General features: G+C 46.3%; 1 protein-coding gene across 1 annotated transcript in view; it reads left to right on the top strand.

Moving 5' to 3' along the window:
- The window catches only part of INSC (INSC, spindle orientation adaptor protein), a 101074-nt gene that overhangs the window by 59948 nt on the left and 22875 nt on the right, over positions 1-18251 (top strand). Inside the window, exons 7-8 of the mRNA XM_027563356.1 lie at positions 9841-10012; positions 17473-17651. Coding sequence (XP_027419157.1) covers positions 9841-10012; positions 17473-17651 — 351 coding nt within the window. The remainder of the gene's footprint in view (positions 1-9840; positions 10013-17472; positions 17652-18251) is intronic.

Genomic DNA, 18251 nt, shown 5'->3' on the forward strand with positions numbered 1-18251 from the left:
GCCAGTTCAGAGGCCAGCAGGGGAAGGAAGCTGCTGCAGCAGAGACAGTGAGGAGACAGGGAAGGTAGAGTGTGGAGGTTTAGGGGCAGAATTTGACATGGGAGGACCCATTTGCTGGGAACAGCCTGGCACCAATGGCACAGGATCCACCTGGTGGCAGGTGGTGGGTACTCCAGTCACACACAGAGACAGAGACAAGGAGAGGGAGGAGTAAAGGAGAGGGAGGAGTAATGGGAAAGAGGAGGAGACACAGGATAAGAGAGGAAGGGGCGACGGGAAGACCCACACAGATAATGAACACACAGTTTCCAAAGGAGTGTTTCATTCTCCCTTGGGCTACTTTAAAAGTACAAATAATTAGTTTGGGAATTCCAGTGGTTAAGATTCTGCACTTCCACTGCAGAGGGTGTGGGTTTGATCCTGGCTGGGGAACTAAGATCCCATGTACTGCGTGGTGCAGCCAAAAAAAAAAAAAAACAAACAAGTAAGTAATCTGAAGCCTTGTGGTGACTGGACATGCAGTGCCCTGCTCCTGGCCTGCTTGGGCATATAGTGATCTCTCATGGTGGTTTTAATTTTCATCTCACTGACAACTAATACTTTTGAGCTGTTTTCCCATATCATTTCAAGCATTTAATGCAGCTCTTCAACCCCAAAAGGGTAGTGTCTTCAGATGGCAGCTCTCAAAAGGTCCACCGATCCTGTGTTTCAACTTACATGTTCATAAAATTCGTTGACAATGCCTTCTGTCTGTTATTAATGCAAGCTTCCAACTTTTGTTGGGCCAATTATATCTGCCAGTTTGCATATCTAGCATACTAAGAGGAGATCATTTTCATTACTCTATTCTATACCATTATTATTTAGGTCATTGACCTATCATTGGAAAAACAGAATTATTTTAGGGGCTGAGGGAGCAGGAGTTTTTTGTTGTCCTTTCTTTGGCTGAATCATGCAGCTTGTGATTTTGTGGCATCTTAGTTCCCTGACAAGGGTTTGAACCCTCGCTCCAGGTGGTAAAAGCCTGGAATCTTAACCACTGGACTGCCAGGGAATTCCCCAACGTTTGGTTTTTACTAAATTATCTTAAACTGTTTCCTGTCCTTTGGACAGGAAGGAATTTGAATAAATGCTTCCTTTAATTGGTACGTGCCATGACATGTACCTCTATGGGTTAAATTTTCCTTTGAAGTGTGATTAACAATTTTGTTTCAATGGAAGTAGAGCACTATATAAGCAGAACAAACCATGGGTTTCAGTATTTGTGATTATTGCAAAAAATTGAACTTGTGTATATTATATGTTATACACATTAATATATATAATAACATATATATATATACACATACATGCAAAACCAAGGGCTTCCATGGTGGCTTAATGGTAAAGAATCCACCTGTGGTGCAGGAGCTGCAGGAGTCTCAGGTTCAATCCCTGGGTTGGGAAGATCCCCTGGAGAAGGAAATGGCAACCCACTCCAGTATTCTTACCTGGAGAATTCCATGGACAGAGGAGCGTGGCAGGCTACAGTTCATGGGGTTGCAGATTGTTAGACATGACTGAAGCGACTGAGCACTCACTGACCATTTGGTTATTTTCTGTGATATGTCTGTTTGAGACTTTTGCCCATTAAAAAAAATGAATTGCCTTTTTCTTATTGATTTATAAGCTTAAATATATGTATTCTACATAAAACTCTTTGTCAGATATGTGTATTAAGAATACATATTCTCAGTCCGTGGTTTGCATTTTCATTTTCTTAATGGTGTCTTCAGATGGATAGAAATTAACTTTGATAAAGCCCAATGTATTGATCTTTTCTTTTATAGTTAGTGTTTCTTGTCTCCATTTAAAAAAGGTTTATGTTCCCTCAAATCATGAAAAGAGTCTCTTATATTTTTTTCTAGGAGCTTTATTATTTAACCTTTCACATTTAGTTCAATAGTCTATTTTAAATTACATTTTTTTGATGTTCAAGATTCAGTGTTTTTCTGTATGATATCCAATGGAGCCAGCACCACTTATCAAAAAGATAATGTGTTTCACCGCTGAATTAAAATGGTACCTTTGTTGTAGGTAAAGTAATGACACAGGTATGTCTGTTTTTGGACTATTTTCTGTTCAATTAGTCTTTTTGTCCATCCTTGTACCAGTATGGCCTTGGCTGAGTCCCTATAATCTAAATAATTTTTCATATTTGGTAATATAGATCATCTAATATTGTTCTTGTTTAAGACTTTCTTGGTAATTCTAAGTTTTATGCTTTTCTATATATAATTTAGAATCAGCTTGTTACTTTCTCCAAAGACACCTGCAGAGATTTTGATTGAAATTTCTTTAAATTTGTAAATAAATTCAGGGAAATTTGACATCTTAGACAGTATAGGGTATTCCAGTCAATAAATGTAGTATACCTTCCCACTCTCTCTCTCAGCAATGTTTTGAGTTTTCAGTATTGATGTGTTACACATTTTTAAGATTTATTTCTAGATATATTTTTATGCTAATGTGTGTTATTTGAATTTTTATTTTCTAATTATTGGTGATATATAGAAAATACAATTTTGAATATTGTATCTAATGATCCTGCTGAATTCAGTTATTAATTTTAGTGGTATGTAGATTCTTTGGGATTTTATGCAGATTTGGATTATGTACATTGAAGAAGAAGTGAGTGCTCAGTCATGTCTGACTCTTTTGTGACCCAGTGGACTGTAGCCCGCCAGGTTTCTCTGTCCATGGAATTTCCCTGGTAAGAATATTGGAGTTACTTGCCATTCCCTTCTCCAGGGGATCTTCCCAATCCAGGGATTGAACCCACGTCTCTTGCATCTCTTGCATTGGCAGGCAGAGTCCTTACCAGCTGTTCCACAGGGGTACAATCATGTCATCTGTAAATTATGACAGTTTCACTTCCTTTTTTGGAGTCATTATACCTTTTTATTTCTTTCTCTTGTATTACCTAGGGCCATGACCAACCTAGATAGTATGTTGAAGAGCAGAGATATTACTTTGCCAACAAAGGTCTGTCTAGTCAAGGCTATGGTTTTTCCTGTGGTCATGTATGGATGTGAGAGTTGGACTGTGAAGAAGGCTGAGCGCCGAAGAATTGATGCTTTTGAACTGTGGTGTTGGAGAAGACTCTTGAGAATCCCTTGGACTGCAAGGAGATCCAACCAGTCCATTCTGAAGGAGATCAGCCCTGGGATTTCTTTGGAAGGACTGATGCTAAAGCTGAAACTCCAATACTTTGGCCACCTGATGTGAAGAGTTGACTCATTGGAAAAGACCCTGATGCTGGGAGGGATTGGGGGCAGGAAGAGAAATGGACAACAGAGGATGAGATGGCTGGATGGCATCACCGACTCGATGGACATGAGTTTGAGTGAACTCCAGGAGTTGGTGACGGACAGGGAGGCCTGGCGTGCTGCGATTCATGGGGTCGCAAAGAGTTGGACACGACTGAGCGACTGAACTGACTGACTGTCAAGTATTAAGTAGCGGTGGTGATAATAGCTATCTCTGTCTTGATACAGATTTAGGGGGAATGCTTTTGATATTCATTAACTTTTTCCTCATTATCATTTTAAGGACTAGAATACTGAGGCTTAGAGAAGATGAATAACTTGCTCATTTCACCAAGTCAGCAGTTAACACAGTTGAGTTGTGAACCCAGGCTTTTTTTACTCCTTGGTTTGTGCAGCTCCCACTGCACCATCACTACCTCTAGAAAAGTGGGCTGAACCCAGGATCTCTGCTAGAGTCACTTGAGGAAGCTTAAAAATATTGATGACAAGACTCCATCCCAGACCAGCTAAATCAGAATTTCTGGTGGTGTAGTGCAGGCATTAGTGTTATAACAATCCCACATATGAGTCTAATCACCTGAGAACCAGGCAGATAACCGCTGATCTAGAAGTACTTTGGTACAGTTCAGATTCCAGCTGTGCCAGGAGTGCTTTGTGGAAAACTTGCTGTTTTCACATCACCACATGCCTAGCAACCTTCACCCAAAGGAAAATAAACTTTTTCTTAGTGACCTTTGAAACCTCCTCACAGACTCCACTCCTTCCACCGCCAAATGCCTCCAGAGCATCTTTTCAACAATCTGCTTTAAGGAAAATCACTTGCTTGATGGGGAAATTATTTTCTATTTATATTCTTAAGTGATTTAATTCTTGATTTCTTTCCACCTCACTAATTCACCTCCTTCTTCATCACTGACTTGGCTGCCAAACTGGTTATATAATCCCTTTCATCTACTGTTCCATTCCCTATTTCATACTCATATTTGTTTTTGTCTGATTTGGCACTTGACTTTTAATCGAAGAGTCTTGTTTGAAAGAGTAAAAGAGGTTGAGTGGGGTCTGGGTATGTTCATTTGGGAGGAAGGTTATATTCTCCTCCTGAAGGTGTGTTTTACTTTCTGTAACTTTCTATTGGGCTCCCAGCTCTCCCACCACTACTTAAAACAAACATGTCATTTTATAAAGTAAGCCTCTAACCCCTTACTTTGTTCGTAGACTTTGTCCTGAACTTTGCCCTCTTCTGGTTTATATCGCACATTCAGATCCTGCTTCTGGCCTGTGGGCTCAATTATTCCGCCAAATACCTTGCCCTGTCCCTTGGCCCGCACTTGGCCTTGCTTCCTCGGAAGTGACCCTGCTTCCCTGTCTGACTGTGATTGGATTTTCCCTTTAGCTGTACCTTGGATATACAGATCCATCAATGAGCAGGATTCCAAGTTCTTTGTGGTTCCCACTTGTCTTTTGTTTTTTCCTGCAGGCTTCTTGTGTCCAAATGGACAGAAAGGTGAAGGAGGAAATTCGGGGGGTCTTTAGGTCATGCTCCCCTTCCACCCCACAGCTGTTATAGCTGCTTTCACATGATTCTGTTAATCTGTTACAACAAGCAAGTCCTGACTTCCCCTAAAAATGAAACATGCAAAAAGGAATTAGAAAGTAGCAGGCGAATGCCAGTGATAGATGATGGGCCTTTGTATCCTGGCCCCTGTCCCTTAGATATTCACCCAAAAGCCACCGGTGCTGCTTTCCCAAAGGTCAGTGGAGGACATTGCTCATAAATCGGATGTGATGTGTCCAGTACACTTGGATCCCTCAAGGGCATGGTTTCCACATCCCACCTCCCAGGGAGACTTTCACAGTCTGCCTGTTCCCTCTTTGTTCAGATTCAGGGTGCATCAGTCCACCAACCCAAGTAGTGACCAGGCCAGACCATCCTCAGCATCACTTGAATGCCCTCCCATGAGGAAAGCTTGTCACCAGGCCCAGCCCATCCCACTCTACGTAAAAGCTAATTACCTCTAAGTGCTTCCAGCAGCAATCTCTTTAGGGCTGTGAAAGTGCTTTGATTAGATTGTTCTCTTGGCATCATTAAATTCACGACTGAGGATGGGAAGTGGGTGTTTGGGGATGGAGGCTCTCCAGAAATGGGACCAGTGTTGGAGGGAGCTGGTCTCATGCTGGGCTACCCCTCGGCCCACCACAGGAGCTGAGTTGAGCAGCCCCTGCTGAGCTGACCCTCTTGCCAGCCTCTTCCTTTCCTGCCCATGTCAAAGGCCCCACAGATGGGCCACAGGGCCAGGAGGGGGGAACCAGGATGGGAGTCTCGGCCGTGGCATCACCCTGCTTCGTGGTCTGAGCAGTCTCTTCCCCTCCCTGGGCCTCTGTTTCCTGATCATTCAGCCCAAACTTCATGCAGCTGAAGTTGTCTGTCAGGCCTCAGCTGCCTACTAGACACCAGAGAAGATTCAGTGCAGGAGCTGCTCCAAGCCGTTCAGATCTAGTACAGGGATGGGCATGTAAACTAGGCATTTACCAACATGATGGGACTCCCCAGGTGGCTCAGCGGTAAAGAATCCGCCTGCCAATGAGGAGACATGGGAGATGCAGGTTTGATCTCTGGGTCAAAAAGATCCCCTGGAGAAGGAAATGGCAACCCACTCCAGTATTCTTGCTTAGAGCATCCCATGGACAGAGGAGCTTGGCAGGCTATAGTCCAAAGGGTCACAAAGAGTTAGACACGACTGAAGCAACTTAGCACACACGCGCCAGCATGGTAAGTACTCTAGTTGTGGGCAGACCAGAGTGTGTGGAGGACAGAGACCTTCTGACTGGGGGATGAAGGCGCATGTTCACAGAGGAGGTGATTTCTTACCTGGGTCTGAGAGGGAGTGAGGAGTGAAGGCAGGGAAGAGGAACACTTCAGCTGTAAGTGAACTGTGTTTGAATTGTCTATGAAATATCTGGGAAAATTAGTTTTGGAATTGAACATAAAGATACCCAGTAGCAGGTTGGAAATGTGTATGTGGATCTTGGGAAAGGAGGTCAGAGCTGGAGGGCTAGGTTTGAGTCATTAAGGTCACTTGGGTTTGAGAGGTGTTGCTGACGTGGTCCAGAGTGGGCTGATGGCAAAATCTGGGGTTAAGAAGCAGTTAGCTAGGAGGAGATGGGCCCCAAAGTGGGTATCCTAGAGGCCCAGGAAGAGGAGAGGCCCAGATGGAGAGAGTTCTCAGCAGGGGGAGGTAATTCTAAAGGCCAAAAAAGAGGGGAATGGAGAGGCTGGGCTTTGCACCAGTCACGTTCCCAAATCCTTTTAAGTGTATGACCTCTCTCTTTCTGCTTCTCCCTCTCCCACCCCTGTTTCTCTTTGGTTTCTGTATCTCTGTTTCTCCGTCTCTTTCTTTGTTCCAATTGATCTCTGTGTCAGTCTGCCTAGTTCAGCTTCGGTCACAATGTAAACGCTCAGTTACTGTTTGCTGAACATTAGAGATGCATGGGTGGTACTTTTTCTCTCAGTTCCCTTCTGAGGAATGTAATTGTTCATCTTATCGTTCCTGGTTGGGCATTAATACAGGAGTCACTGACCTTCGCAAAATTCTAGTTCTGGCCTGCATGATCCAAGGTTGTCAAGCCAATGAAAAAACTTGTAGGCCCCAATCCGCAGAGCTAAGGTTCCCCACGGGGTCACAACCTCAGAGGAGCCTGCAGAAGGGAGCCCTGGAGAGAAGTCCAGGTGGGAGACTAAGCTAGGGTAGGGAAAGTGAAACCAGGGCCCTAAGTCTCGGAGAGACAACTGTACCCGCTGGATGGGGCTAAGGTGGAATGAGGGTGCCACCGTGTGGCGGCCACTGCATATGCATCTCTTAGGTAATGCAGATTTCAGCACCCTTTGGGGTTTATCCATTATATATATATATATATATATATATATATATAAAGAGAGAGAGAGTGAGCGAGCGAGCACTTCCCTGGTGGCTCAGATGGTAAAGAATCTGCCTGCAATGCAGGAAGCCTAGGTTTGATCCCCTTGGAGAAGGAAATGGCTACCTACTCCAGTATTCTCGCCTGGAGAATTCCATAGACAGAGGAGCCTAGTGGGTTGCAGTCCATGGAGTCACAAAGAGTCGGACATGACTAAGCAAAAAATTAAAGGCTCAGAGTAGGTACAAAAATATTCCAGCTAGTAAATATAGAGGCACGATTCAGAACAGCTAGGTGTGACTCCAGAGGCCGTGCGTTTTCTGAGACTGTACGAATTGGTTCATACACTGGGAAGCCCACAGCCCATTGGTGGGGGCCCTTCAGGGCCTCCTGATGATGAGCTGGGCTGGACTGAAGTTGTGAGATAGTAATGGATATGGAGATCAATTTCGGTTGGTGGCGGCTTGCTAGCAGGAGGCCATGTGGCCAGTCACTGGCATCAGGGCCAGAAGCCTGGGAAATTGACCCACTCAACGATTCAGGGTCACTTTCCAGGGGTCAGGAATCTGTGGGATCCAGTTATACATGCTGTCATGACAGTAGATGTGCCTAGATGTGAGCTCTGAAGAGGGTCTCCCTCTCTGATCTGGGGGTGCGGGCCTTAAGTCAGAGCGGCTTCCGGGAGATCTTCGGGGAAGTCAGGCTGTACAATGGTCATTTGTGGATGAGTCACTTGCCCTTGCCCCTCTGCTCCAGTACACAGCCTGGCACTCGGCATGCGCTCAGGGAGGCTGTGCTCAGTGGGTTTGCCAAGCGGGAGTCTGGGCTGGTGAGTGGGCCCTTGGGGACCGTCCATTCCCTGACCTCTCTAGTGTATTCAGATTGGCCCATCTCCCTGAACCTGCTGGGGATTAGGTCTGAATCTAGTTTGGGACTGACCAGCATTCCCAGCTGGGGCTGGGATGCAACTCCATGTGCACCCAAGATGAGATTAGGGAGTTGGACTGGCTGAGAGAGTCCCTCACTAGAGACCCTGTTGCTCTCTAGCCTTGGATGGTGCTGGAAGTGGGGAGGCGACGAACCAGATAAGCTTAAGAGGTGTCTTAGGTTGCAGTAAGAGGGCAGCTTCCCATTTCTAGGCCCAGAGCAGCCCCCGTTTCTTCCCTGGGCCCCGGTGAGGTCCCTCCCAGAGGGCCTGTTAGCCGAACACCTGGCAGGAGCCCAGTCCTGCGGGGACTGCTGGCTGCTGTTTGCTCTCTTTTATTGAGCACATCCAGGTGAGTTTTATTGCGGATGGTTCCCCAGGCTCCTGTTTCCACATTTGTCTCTTTTGAGTCTGAGATTGCCAAAGGCTTTCACTGCTAATGGCCCTTAGGGCTCCCAAGAGCATTTAAGGGAGGCCTAGAACATGACTGGGTAATTAGTCAGACTAAACGCAGCCCCTGGAGCGTGGCTGAAGCTGAGTGGCAGGAAGTCATGGTGTGGGGACAGGAGCCCAGGCCCAGGGCAGCTGCACAGGCTTCTCCTCGCCTCACCTCACCTCACCCTGCCTCTGTCCCTGCCCTGAGCCCGAACAAGGGTAGGTCTCCCTGGCCCTTGATGGCAGGGTCCCCAGGCAGGTGGGTGTCCTGCGTCATCTGAGGAGGACTGCTGAGCTGACCTTGGCAAGTTACTGCCTCTCTTTCTCTGAACAAGTCTCACCTTGCTGGCAGGCTGAGCTCAGGTGTCACTTCTCAGAAGGCAGCATGACACCTCTTCAAAACCATGGGCTTTGAGACCAAGCCATTTTGGTTCAAATCCCAAAGCAACTGGTTTTAAAGTCTGTGATCTGGGGTAAGTCAATGAACCTTTGTGTGTCTCAGTTTCTTCATCTTTAAATTGAAGATAATGATAACACTGACCTCAGAAGGTTATTAAAAGGATGAATGGTATAATAACGTATGCACTGTGTATCATAGCACTGACCTCGGGAGGCGGTTATGAGGATTAATGGTGTAATAACACTTGCACAGTGGTAGCGGGCATATATTAAGCTCTCAAGAAGTTACAGTACCAAGAGCAGGTCCGACTGGAGCAGAACTCGGGGGGTTGACATCTTTCTCTGGCATTCAGGTCCCCTGTGCCCAGGTTTGCTTCTCTCTGGTGGGGCAGAGAGAGCAAGGCCTCTGTAGGGGAGGGCGGTGGAGGACAGGATGGGGAAAAGGATGCTGAGCTCAGCCTGCTGCTGACCTAAGGAGGGGAGGAGGGAGCCAACATTTGTCAAGCATCACTTCTGGCTCCAGCATCTCCTGCTTCATCTCTTTAACTCCTCACACCTTGTTGGTGGGTGAGGAAACAGAGTCTCAGAGAGGCTGAGTGACCGAGCAGGAGGGAGTGAGGAGGGGCGCTTAGGGGTGTGAGATTCCTAAGGGACTGTTCTTTCTACTAGAGTTCGCTGTGGTGGATGCCCTGGCCTAGCCCCTGGACACCTGCTGATGCCTGCTATCTAAGAAGCCCATGGGAAGTCACTGATCTCTCTGGAGCCAAAGGATAAGCCCCTAGAGTCCCTGGGGATCCAGTCTGGGATGTGAGTCTGTTTCATTATTGTCATGAGCATGTGCTGTCTCTCTGCTCGCAGGTGGATGGTGTTCTGTGCTTGGCTGACATTTTGACCGACGACAGCCACTCAGAAGCCACGCGGGCCGAGGCTGCGGCCGTGGTGGCCCAGGTCACCTCCCCACACCTGCCCTTCACCCAGCACCTCAGCAGCTTTCTGGAGAGCATGGAGGAGATCGTGACAGCTCTCGTTAGTGAGTCATCTGGGGTGCGGGGGTGCCGTTGGGTGAGGGGGGCCTTGTCACGGTTGTCTTCAGAAAAGGCTCCCTGGGCCCCCTCACTACACCCCACACAACTCCTCCACAGAGATCACATGTGCCAAATCCCAGCGGTTAAGGATCAGAGTCAGACTTGGAAGAGCTTTGTTGTCAAGTCTTCTATTAGAATGCTTGCAGCCCTCTGAGAAACTACAAGCACTGACTTGAGTTCAGGCTAGGATTAATTGGCCTTTCTGGGTGGAGACCAAGACACGCCCCAGGGAAGCGTGGGGACTCCAATGTTGAGGTTCAGATCCTTGGCCAGAGAGACTGATGGGCTTTGTTCCCGAAATCTCCCATCTGTGGTACCCGGGGAATGTGGCAGCAATGCCTGGCGACAAGTGGCTTCTCAGAGAGCAGCCATTCCCCACACCTGCTGCCTGCAACCCCAGCCTGGCCTCGCCCCCTGGGACCCTGAGAGCTTTGACTCTTCTAGAGTCCCCTATTCAGATGTGTGTGTTCCTGGCAGGAGAATCAGAGCCTGATATCCAGAATATACTCTTTCTGCCAAACTGCAGGAAGTAGAAGAACTCACCTGGAGAGCAGTCCTCAGGAAATTTGTTTTGCAGACCTCAGCCGTTTTGTATTTCTATTTCAATCCCTCTCTCTGTCACTGTCTCTATATCTGTATCTTATTGAAACAATGAAAATTGATTTCATCAGATAATGTAGGGTTGGTGTCAGGGCACTTGGGCTTGGATTTTTGTCTTTGATTCATCCATCTGACAAAGAGCTCTTGATCGGTAGCCCTGGGCAGGCTGTGTGGGATTCCACCCCTCACTTGCCATACTGCATTGCAAAGCTCCCTTTATGGTGTTCCTACTGTAGGAAACAAGAGGTAAGGACCCGTTTCTCCCAAGGGTTCTCCTAGCTTTAGAATTTTCAGATCTGTAAGTACTTTGCACTCAGGAGGTCTTAGTTAGAGTTGACTTAATGGCTGATTCTAGTTTCTCTGGTCACGGCACCTCCAGGCCAGGGTGGGAGAAATCAACTTGTTAAATATCTACATTGATTCAAAGCTGAGAAAATACAGAAGTGGACTGTTGAAGAGCCTTGGCTGGAGGGAACTCAAGAGATCACGCCCACCCTATAAGAGAAGAAACCGAGGCCCAAAGCGGGTGAGAAACTTTCCCAAGGCCACATGACAGTGTTAGGATTCCCTTCTGCCAAGGGTGTTATACTCGGGCATAGCACCAGAGCCTGGCAGGAAACAGAAATGAGGTGAAGAAGCCAGGTGGAAAAAGAAAATAAGGAGATTCTGAGTCCTGTATTGAATTTAAAAACATGTACAGTGGATGATGTTGTTGTTCATTCGCTCAGTCGTGTCCAGCTCTTTTCGACCCCATGGACTGCAGCATACCAGGCTTCCCTGTCCTTCACTATCTCCCAGAGTTTGCTCAAATTCATGTCCGCTGAATCAACGATGTCATCCAACCATCTTATCCTCTGTCAACCCCTTCTCCTGCCCTCAATCTTTCCCAGCATCAGGGTCTTTTCCAGTGAATTGGCTGCTCGCATCAGGTAGTCAAAGTATTAGAGCTTCAGCTTCAGCATCAGTCCTTCCTTCCAATGAATATTCAGGGTTGATTTCCTTTAGGATTGACTGGTTTGATCTCCAGATTCACTTCTGCCAGGGGTGTCATGCTCAATCATGCACCAGAGCTTGGCAGGAAACATAAATGAGGTGAAGAGGCCAGATGGAAGAAGAAAATAAGGAGATGTGAGTCCTGTACTGAATTTAAAAGCATCTGCAGTGAATAAAGAGAGGCAATCCCTGATAAACTCCGGTTGATTGTTGCCATATAGGAAAGAGCAATTTTAAAAAAGACAAAAATTCTAAGTTTTATAGAAAATCTCCCAGTCTATAAATGATAGCAAATAATAAATCAAAACATATATATTCCAAGTGACCTTTCACTATTACCATATGTCTATGCCAGCTTCTTTGCCTGGTCTGGATTTCTCCCCAGAGAAGAGTTTCCTTATTTGTTTTGCCCTGATGAAGATACATTGTGGAGTCAGCTCTGAGAGTCAGCAGACGGGATGTATCTTCTGGGCAGGTAGCCAGGGCTCTGTTCTTTGGTGGGAAATAGTCCTCCAATTTCTTGCCATTCCCTGGAAACATTTATAAATGAGTCACTGGGATCCTCAGTTTAATCTTTCTAACATATCCCAGGTGACTCAGCCTGTAGCTCAAATAAATGTGCATCATCAAAATTAAAAGGCACTTAGACAGTTGTGTTAATAATTGCTATGTCTGCAGCAGTGGTGGTGATATAAGAATGAGGGTGGGTATTTGGACTAGAAATTGTAGCAAAGTGGACTATGGGTTGTGTGATCACACCCCAAACCCTGGACATAGGCAGGTGGCCTGGAAGGGCTGACCCTAGTGGTTCCCCCCAAATCAGAAGATAAAGCCATCATTGTAAAGGGGTGGTCATAGACTTCTTATTTGTTGCTGTTGTTCAGTCGCTCAGTCATGTCCAACTGTTTGTGACCCCATGGACTGTAGTTCACCAGGCTTCTCTGTCCTTCACCATCTTCTGGAGTTTGCTCAAACTCATGTCTATCGAGTCAGTGATGCCATCCAACCATCTCATCCTCTGTCATCCCCTTCTCCTCCTTCCTTCAATCTTTCTTAGCATCAGAGTCTTTTCCAATGAGTTAGCTCTTCGCATTAGGTGGCCAAAGTATTGGAGCTTCAGCATCAGTCCCTCCAAAGATAGAGTTCTTAATTCCTTGGCTAATGTGCAGCCCAGGGAGGTTAGATCAAGATGCTCGGTCTTGTTGTGGCCACACCTGGGCTGTGGGGAGCAGTGCTGCCCAGGGGGTAAGCATTTTCTCGATGAAATAAGATCTGCAGGAGCATCACTGCAAAATGAAGCAAAGAAGCCTGGAGACAAGAGGCAGCCTAGAACATATAAAGAGTGGGGAGTCTGGGGTCATGCAGACTTGGATTTGATTCTCAGTTCAGTTTAATTCAGCCACTCAGTCGTGTCCGACTCTTTGCGACATGAATTGCAGCATGCCAGGCCTCCCTGTTCATCACCAACTCCCAGAGTTCACTCAACTCATGTCCATCGAGTCCATGATGCCATCCAGCCATCTCATCCTCTGCCGTCCCCTTCTCCTCCTGCCCCCAATCCCTCCCAGCATCAGGGTCTTTTCCAATGAGTCAACTTCTTCTCATGAAGTGGTCAAAGTATTGGAGTTTCAGCTTCAGCATTGGTCTTTCCAATGAACACCCAGGACTGATCTTTAGGATGGACTGGTTGTATCTCCTTGCAGTCCAAGGGACTCTCAAGAGTCTTCTCCAACACCACAGTTCAAAAGCATCAATTCTTCCATGCTCAGCTTTCTTCACAGTCCAACTCATGAACCCCCAAATTACCATCAACCCTCAATTCCACAGTTTTTGGAAAATCATTGAACATTTGAGTCCTCTGTCCCTTCATCTATAAAATTGTCACAAAAAGTTGGGTTGTTGTGAGGATGGAATGAATTAGTGAGATAGAGTGCACAGCAGGGCCTGGCACAGAATAAACACTTGATCAGAGGTGGCTATTGCTACTAGCTTCTCTGAGTCTCAGCTTCTACATTGTAAATGGAGGCAACTACTTTCTGCCCTAAAGGTGCTCAGAAATTAATGGCATTGTGTAAAGCACACTGCAGGAGGTTCAACTAATGCTATTTTCTGTCCCTTTATAGGCAGGGACCAGAAATTGCTTTCACTAGAAGGTGCCAAGAGGTGCCAGTTCTAATATCAGAACCTAAAAGTAGATTCTTTTGGAAGCAAGAACTAGAGAGCAGGATAGAACACAGCTCAACTCTTCCCAGTCTGGCTTCTTTTCCTGTACTTTCATAGAGGTACTATGTAGGTATCCACATCAGTAGGAGGGGATGTGGACCCAGGAAGCCCCTTGATTATTGGTCATGTTGTAACTGAGGGTCAGAAGTCAGGTCCATTCGGATGGGTGGGCAGCACCGTGGACCCCTTTATGCCTTCTCCAAGGCAGGAGCCCATGGGGGGAATGTGTTAGATGGTGGAGGGGTGCAGGTTGGGGTGGCCCTCTCTTCCTCAAAGAATCCACAGAATACTGGAGTGGGTAGCTTTTCCCTTCCCCAGGGGACCTTCCCAACCCAGGGATTGAACCCAGGTCTCCCACATTGCAGGTGGATTCTTTACCAGCTGAGCCACAAGGGAAACCCAAGCATACTAGAGTGGGTAGCCTATCCCTTCTCCACAGATCCTCCTGACACAGGAATTGAACTGGGGTCTTCTGCATTGCAGGCACATTCTTTACCAACTGAGCCATCAGGGAAGCCCCAGAGAACCTTTAATACAATTACAGATGGTAGTTGGGGGGATATTATTAGGATTGGGTTATGGCTCCTAGAATCAGTGAGAAAGAGCCTGACATTCAGGGACATGATGTAGGACTTTTATGCAGCCAGGTGATCCTTATCCTGGGACCCAGAGGAAATCCCAAAACTGTGCTGACGACAGTTGAAAAAGCAGTGTTTTTATATTTTAACTTCAGCTTCTCCCTCAAGGCTAACTTAGCAGCAGTCTAGTGCAGTCACTAGACACACATGGACTAGAGCTCTTTCCTGCCCCAGGGCCTTTGCACATGCTGTTCCTTTGGTTTGGAACATGCTCTTTCCCCCACATATTCTAATCACTTGTTCATTTCCCCCCAAGGTCTCAGTGGGAAAGTCACTTTCTTAGGGAGACCTTTCCTATTCACCCAGTGGGCCTTTAAGACGAGTGCTAATTCTTGTCTTAGCACCTGTTTATTTCCTCCCTCATATTTATTAGACTTTGCAGTTATATATATCAACTTCTTAAAAGTTTGTTTTCTCTTGCCCAGTTGTTTAGTCAGTAAGTCGTATCCAAATCTTTGTAACCCCATGAACTTCGGCATACCAGGCTCCCCTGTCCTTCACTATCTCCTGGAGTTTGCTCAAACTCATGTCCATTGAGTCAGTCATGCCATCCAACCATCTTATTCTCTGTCACCCACTTCTCCTCCTGCCCTCAATCTTTCCCAGTATCAGGCTCTTTTCTAGTGAGTCAGCTTTTTGCATCAGGTGGCCAAAGTATTGGAACTTCAGCTTTAGCATCAGTCCTTCCAATGAATATTCAGGGTTGATTTCCTTTAAGATTGACTGGTTTGATCTCCTTGCTGTCCAAGGGACTCTTAAGTCTTCTCCAGCACCACAGTTTGAAATCATCAATTCTTTTAGGATGTAAGCTTAACAGGGGCAAATATCTGATCTGCTGTGTTCACCAGTCCATATGAAGACACTAGAGTGCTCAGTACACAGTGTTCACTCAGTAGATACTTGTTGGATGAACAAGTAATTAGAATTAGAATGCACACATCAGGTTGCAAATACCAGCTCTGCAACTAATATCAGATCAGATTAGATCAGATCAGTCGCTCAGTCGTGTCCGACTCTTTGGGACCCCATGAATCGCAGCACGCCAGGCCTCCCTGTCCATCACCAACTCCTGGAGTTCGCTGAGACTCACGTCCATCGAGTCAGTGATGCCATCCAGCCATCTCATCCTCTGTTGTCCCCTTCTCCTCCTGCCCCTAATCCCTCCCAGCATCAGAGTCTTTTCCAATGAGTCAACTCTTCGCATGAGGTGGCCAAAGTATTGGAGTTTCAGCTTTAGCATCATTCCTTCCAAAGAAATCCCAGGGCTGATCTCCTTCAGAATGGACTGGTTGGATCTCCTTGCAGTCCAAGGGACTCTCAAGAGTCTTCTCCAACACCACAGTTCAAAAGCATCAATTCTTCAGCGCTCAGCCTTCACAGTCCAACTCTCACATCCATACATGACCACAGGAAAAACCATAGCCTTGACTAGACGGACCTTTGTTGGCAAAGTAATATCTCTGCTTTTGAATATGCTATCTAGGTTGGTCATAACTTTCCTTCCAAGGAGTAAGCGTCTTTTAATTGCATGGCTGCAGTCACCATCTGCAGTGATTTTGGAGCCCCCCAAAATAAAGTCTGACACTGTTTCCACTGTTTCCCCATCTATTTCCCATGAAGTGATGGGACCGGATGACATGATCTCAGTTTTCAGAATGTTGAGCTTTAAGCCAACTTTTTCACTCTCCACTTTTACTTTCATCAAGAGGCTTTTTAGTTCCTCTTCACTTTCTGCCATAAGGGTGGTGTCATCTGCATATCTGAGGTTATTGATATTTCTCCCGGCAATCTTGATTCCAGCTTGTGTTTCTTCCAGTCCAGCGTTTCTCATGATGTACTCTGCATATAAGTTAAATAAACAGGGTGACAATATACAGCCTTGACGTACTCCTTTTCCTATTTGGAACCAGTCTGTTGTTCCATGTCCAGTTCTAACTGTTGCTTCCTGACCTGCATACAAATTTCTCAAGAGGCAGATCAGGTGATCTGGTATTCCCATCTCTTTCAGAGTTTCCCACAGTTTATTGTGATCCATACAATCAAAGGCTTTGGCATAGTCAATAAAGCAGAAATAGATGTTTTTCTGGAACTCTCTTGCTTTTTCCATGATCCAGCAGATGTTGGCAAGTTGATCTCTGGTTCCTCTGCCTTTTCTAAAACCAGCTTGAACATTAGGAAGTTCAGGGTTCACATATTGCTGAAGCCTGGCTTGGAGAATTTTGAGCATTACTTTACTAGTGTGTGAGATGAGTGCAATTGTGTGGTAGTTTGAGCATTCTTTGGCATTGCCTTTCTTTGGGATTGGAATGAAAACTGACCTTTTCCAGTCCTGTGGCCACTGCTGGGTTTTCCAAATGTGCTGGCATAATGAGTGCAGCACTTTCACAGCATCATCTTTCAGGATTTGGAATAGCTCAACTGGAATTCCATCACTTCCACTAGCTTTGTTCGTAGTGATGATTTCTAAGGCCCACTTGACTTCACATTCCAGGATGTCTGGCTCTAGGTGAGTCATCACACCATCGTGATTATCTGGGTCATGAAGATCTTTTTTGTACAGTTCTTCTGTGTATTCTTGCCATCTCTTCTTAATATCTTCTGCTTCTGTTAGGTCCATACCATTTCTGTCCTTTATCGAGCCCATCTTTGCATGAAATGTTCCTTTGGTATCTCTGATTTTCTTGAAGAGATCCCTAGTCTTTCCCATTCTATTGTTTTCCTCTATTTCTTTGCATTGATCGCTGAAAAAGGCTTTCTTACCTCTTCTTGCTATTCTTTGGTACTCTGAAAGATACATTTCCCTCTCCAGTAACTACTTTTTTTTTCATCTGTAAAATGGAAATTATAACAGCTTTCCAAAATTTCTCCCAGAGCTATTGTGGGAACCAGATGAGGTAACTGATATGAAAGCGCTTGGCAGTGAAGCTGTTTTCTTCCTCTTCACCATCTAGAACTGTGCCAAGAGGCCTCGTCTGGGGAAGTTTTCCTGCTGGCCTCGGCGGCCCTTGCCAACATCACCTTCTTTGACACGATGGCCTGTGAGATGCTCCTGCAGCTGAATGCCATCCGCGTGCTGCTGGAGGCCTGCAGCGACAAGCAGAGAGTGGACACACCTTACACCCGGGACCAGGTGAGCCGCTCAGGGGGCCATGTCTGGAGCCTGTACGTGTGAAGGCAGAGGGCAGGGGCCAGGGCTCAGGTTCTGGAGTCAGCATGGCCTGCAGCACAGAGTCAGTGCTGTTAGTTGTGTTCTTGGGGAAGGTGAAGGAATGTGTTCTCCACGTGCCTCATGCCCTTGAAGCATCTCCACAAGTCCCCTGCTCACCCCCTTTCCCATCCCAACCTCTAGAAGGCCTTCCTCCGTCTCCATCTGTCCATCCTAGGAGGCAGAGAGGCACCATGGGAAGGTCCCTGAACCTCCTCCAAAGGTCTGGGTCCAGCTTTGTGGGCTCCTGGCTGTCTGATCTTGAACCTACTGTGAGTTTCTTCCTTTCCTGGCCTCCATGAAACAGGGTCTTGAAGCAGACCCTTGATTCTGGACCTCAGCCCCTGTATCAGTTTCTCTCTCTCTCTCTTTTTTTTTTTTTTTGTATATTTGAATTCCATGAAAAGTTTTGTTTGGGGAAAAATGATTTTACTACTATATATGTTTGAAATATCGAGTAAGGGGCTTTTCAAGGGCCTTTGCCCTCTGAGGTTATGGGAGTCGGTCTTGACCCACCTCTGCTGT

The sequence above is a fragment of the Bos indicus x Bos taurus genome, chromosome 15 (assembly GCF_003369695.1).
Source record: "Bos indicus x Bos taurus breed Angus x Brahman F1 hybrid chromosome 15, Bos_hybrid_MaternalHap_v2.0, whole genome shotgun sequence".
In the NCBI taxonomy this organism is placed as follows: Eukaryota; Metazoa; Chordata; class Mammalia; order Artiodactyla; family Bovidae; genus Bos; species Bos indicus x Bos taurus.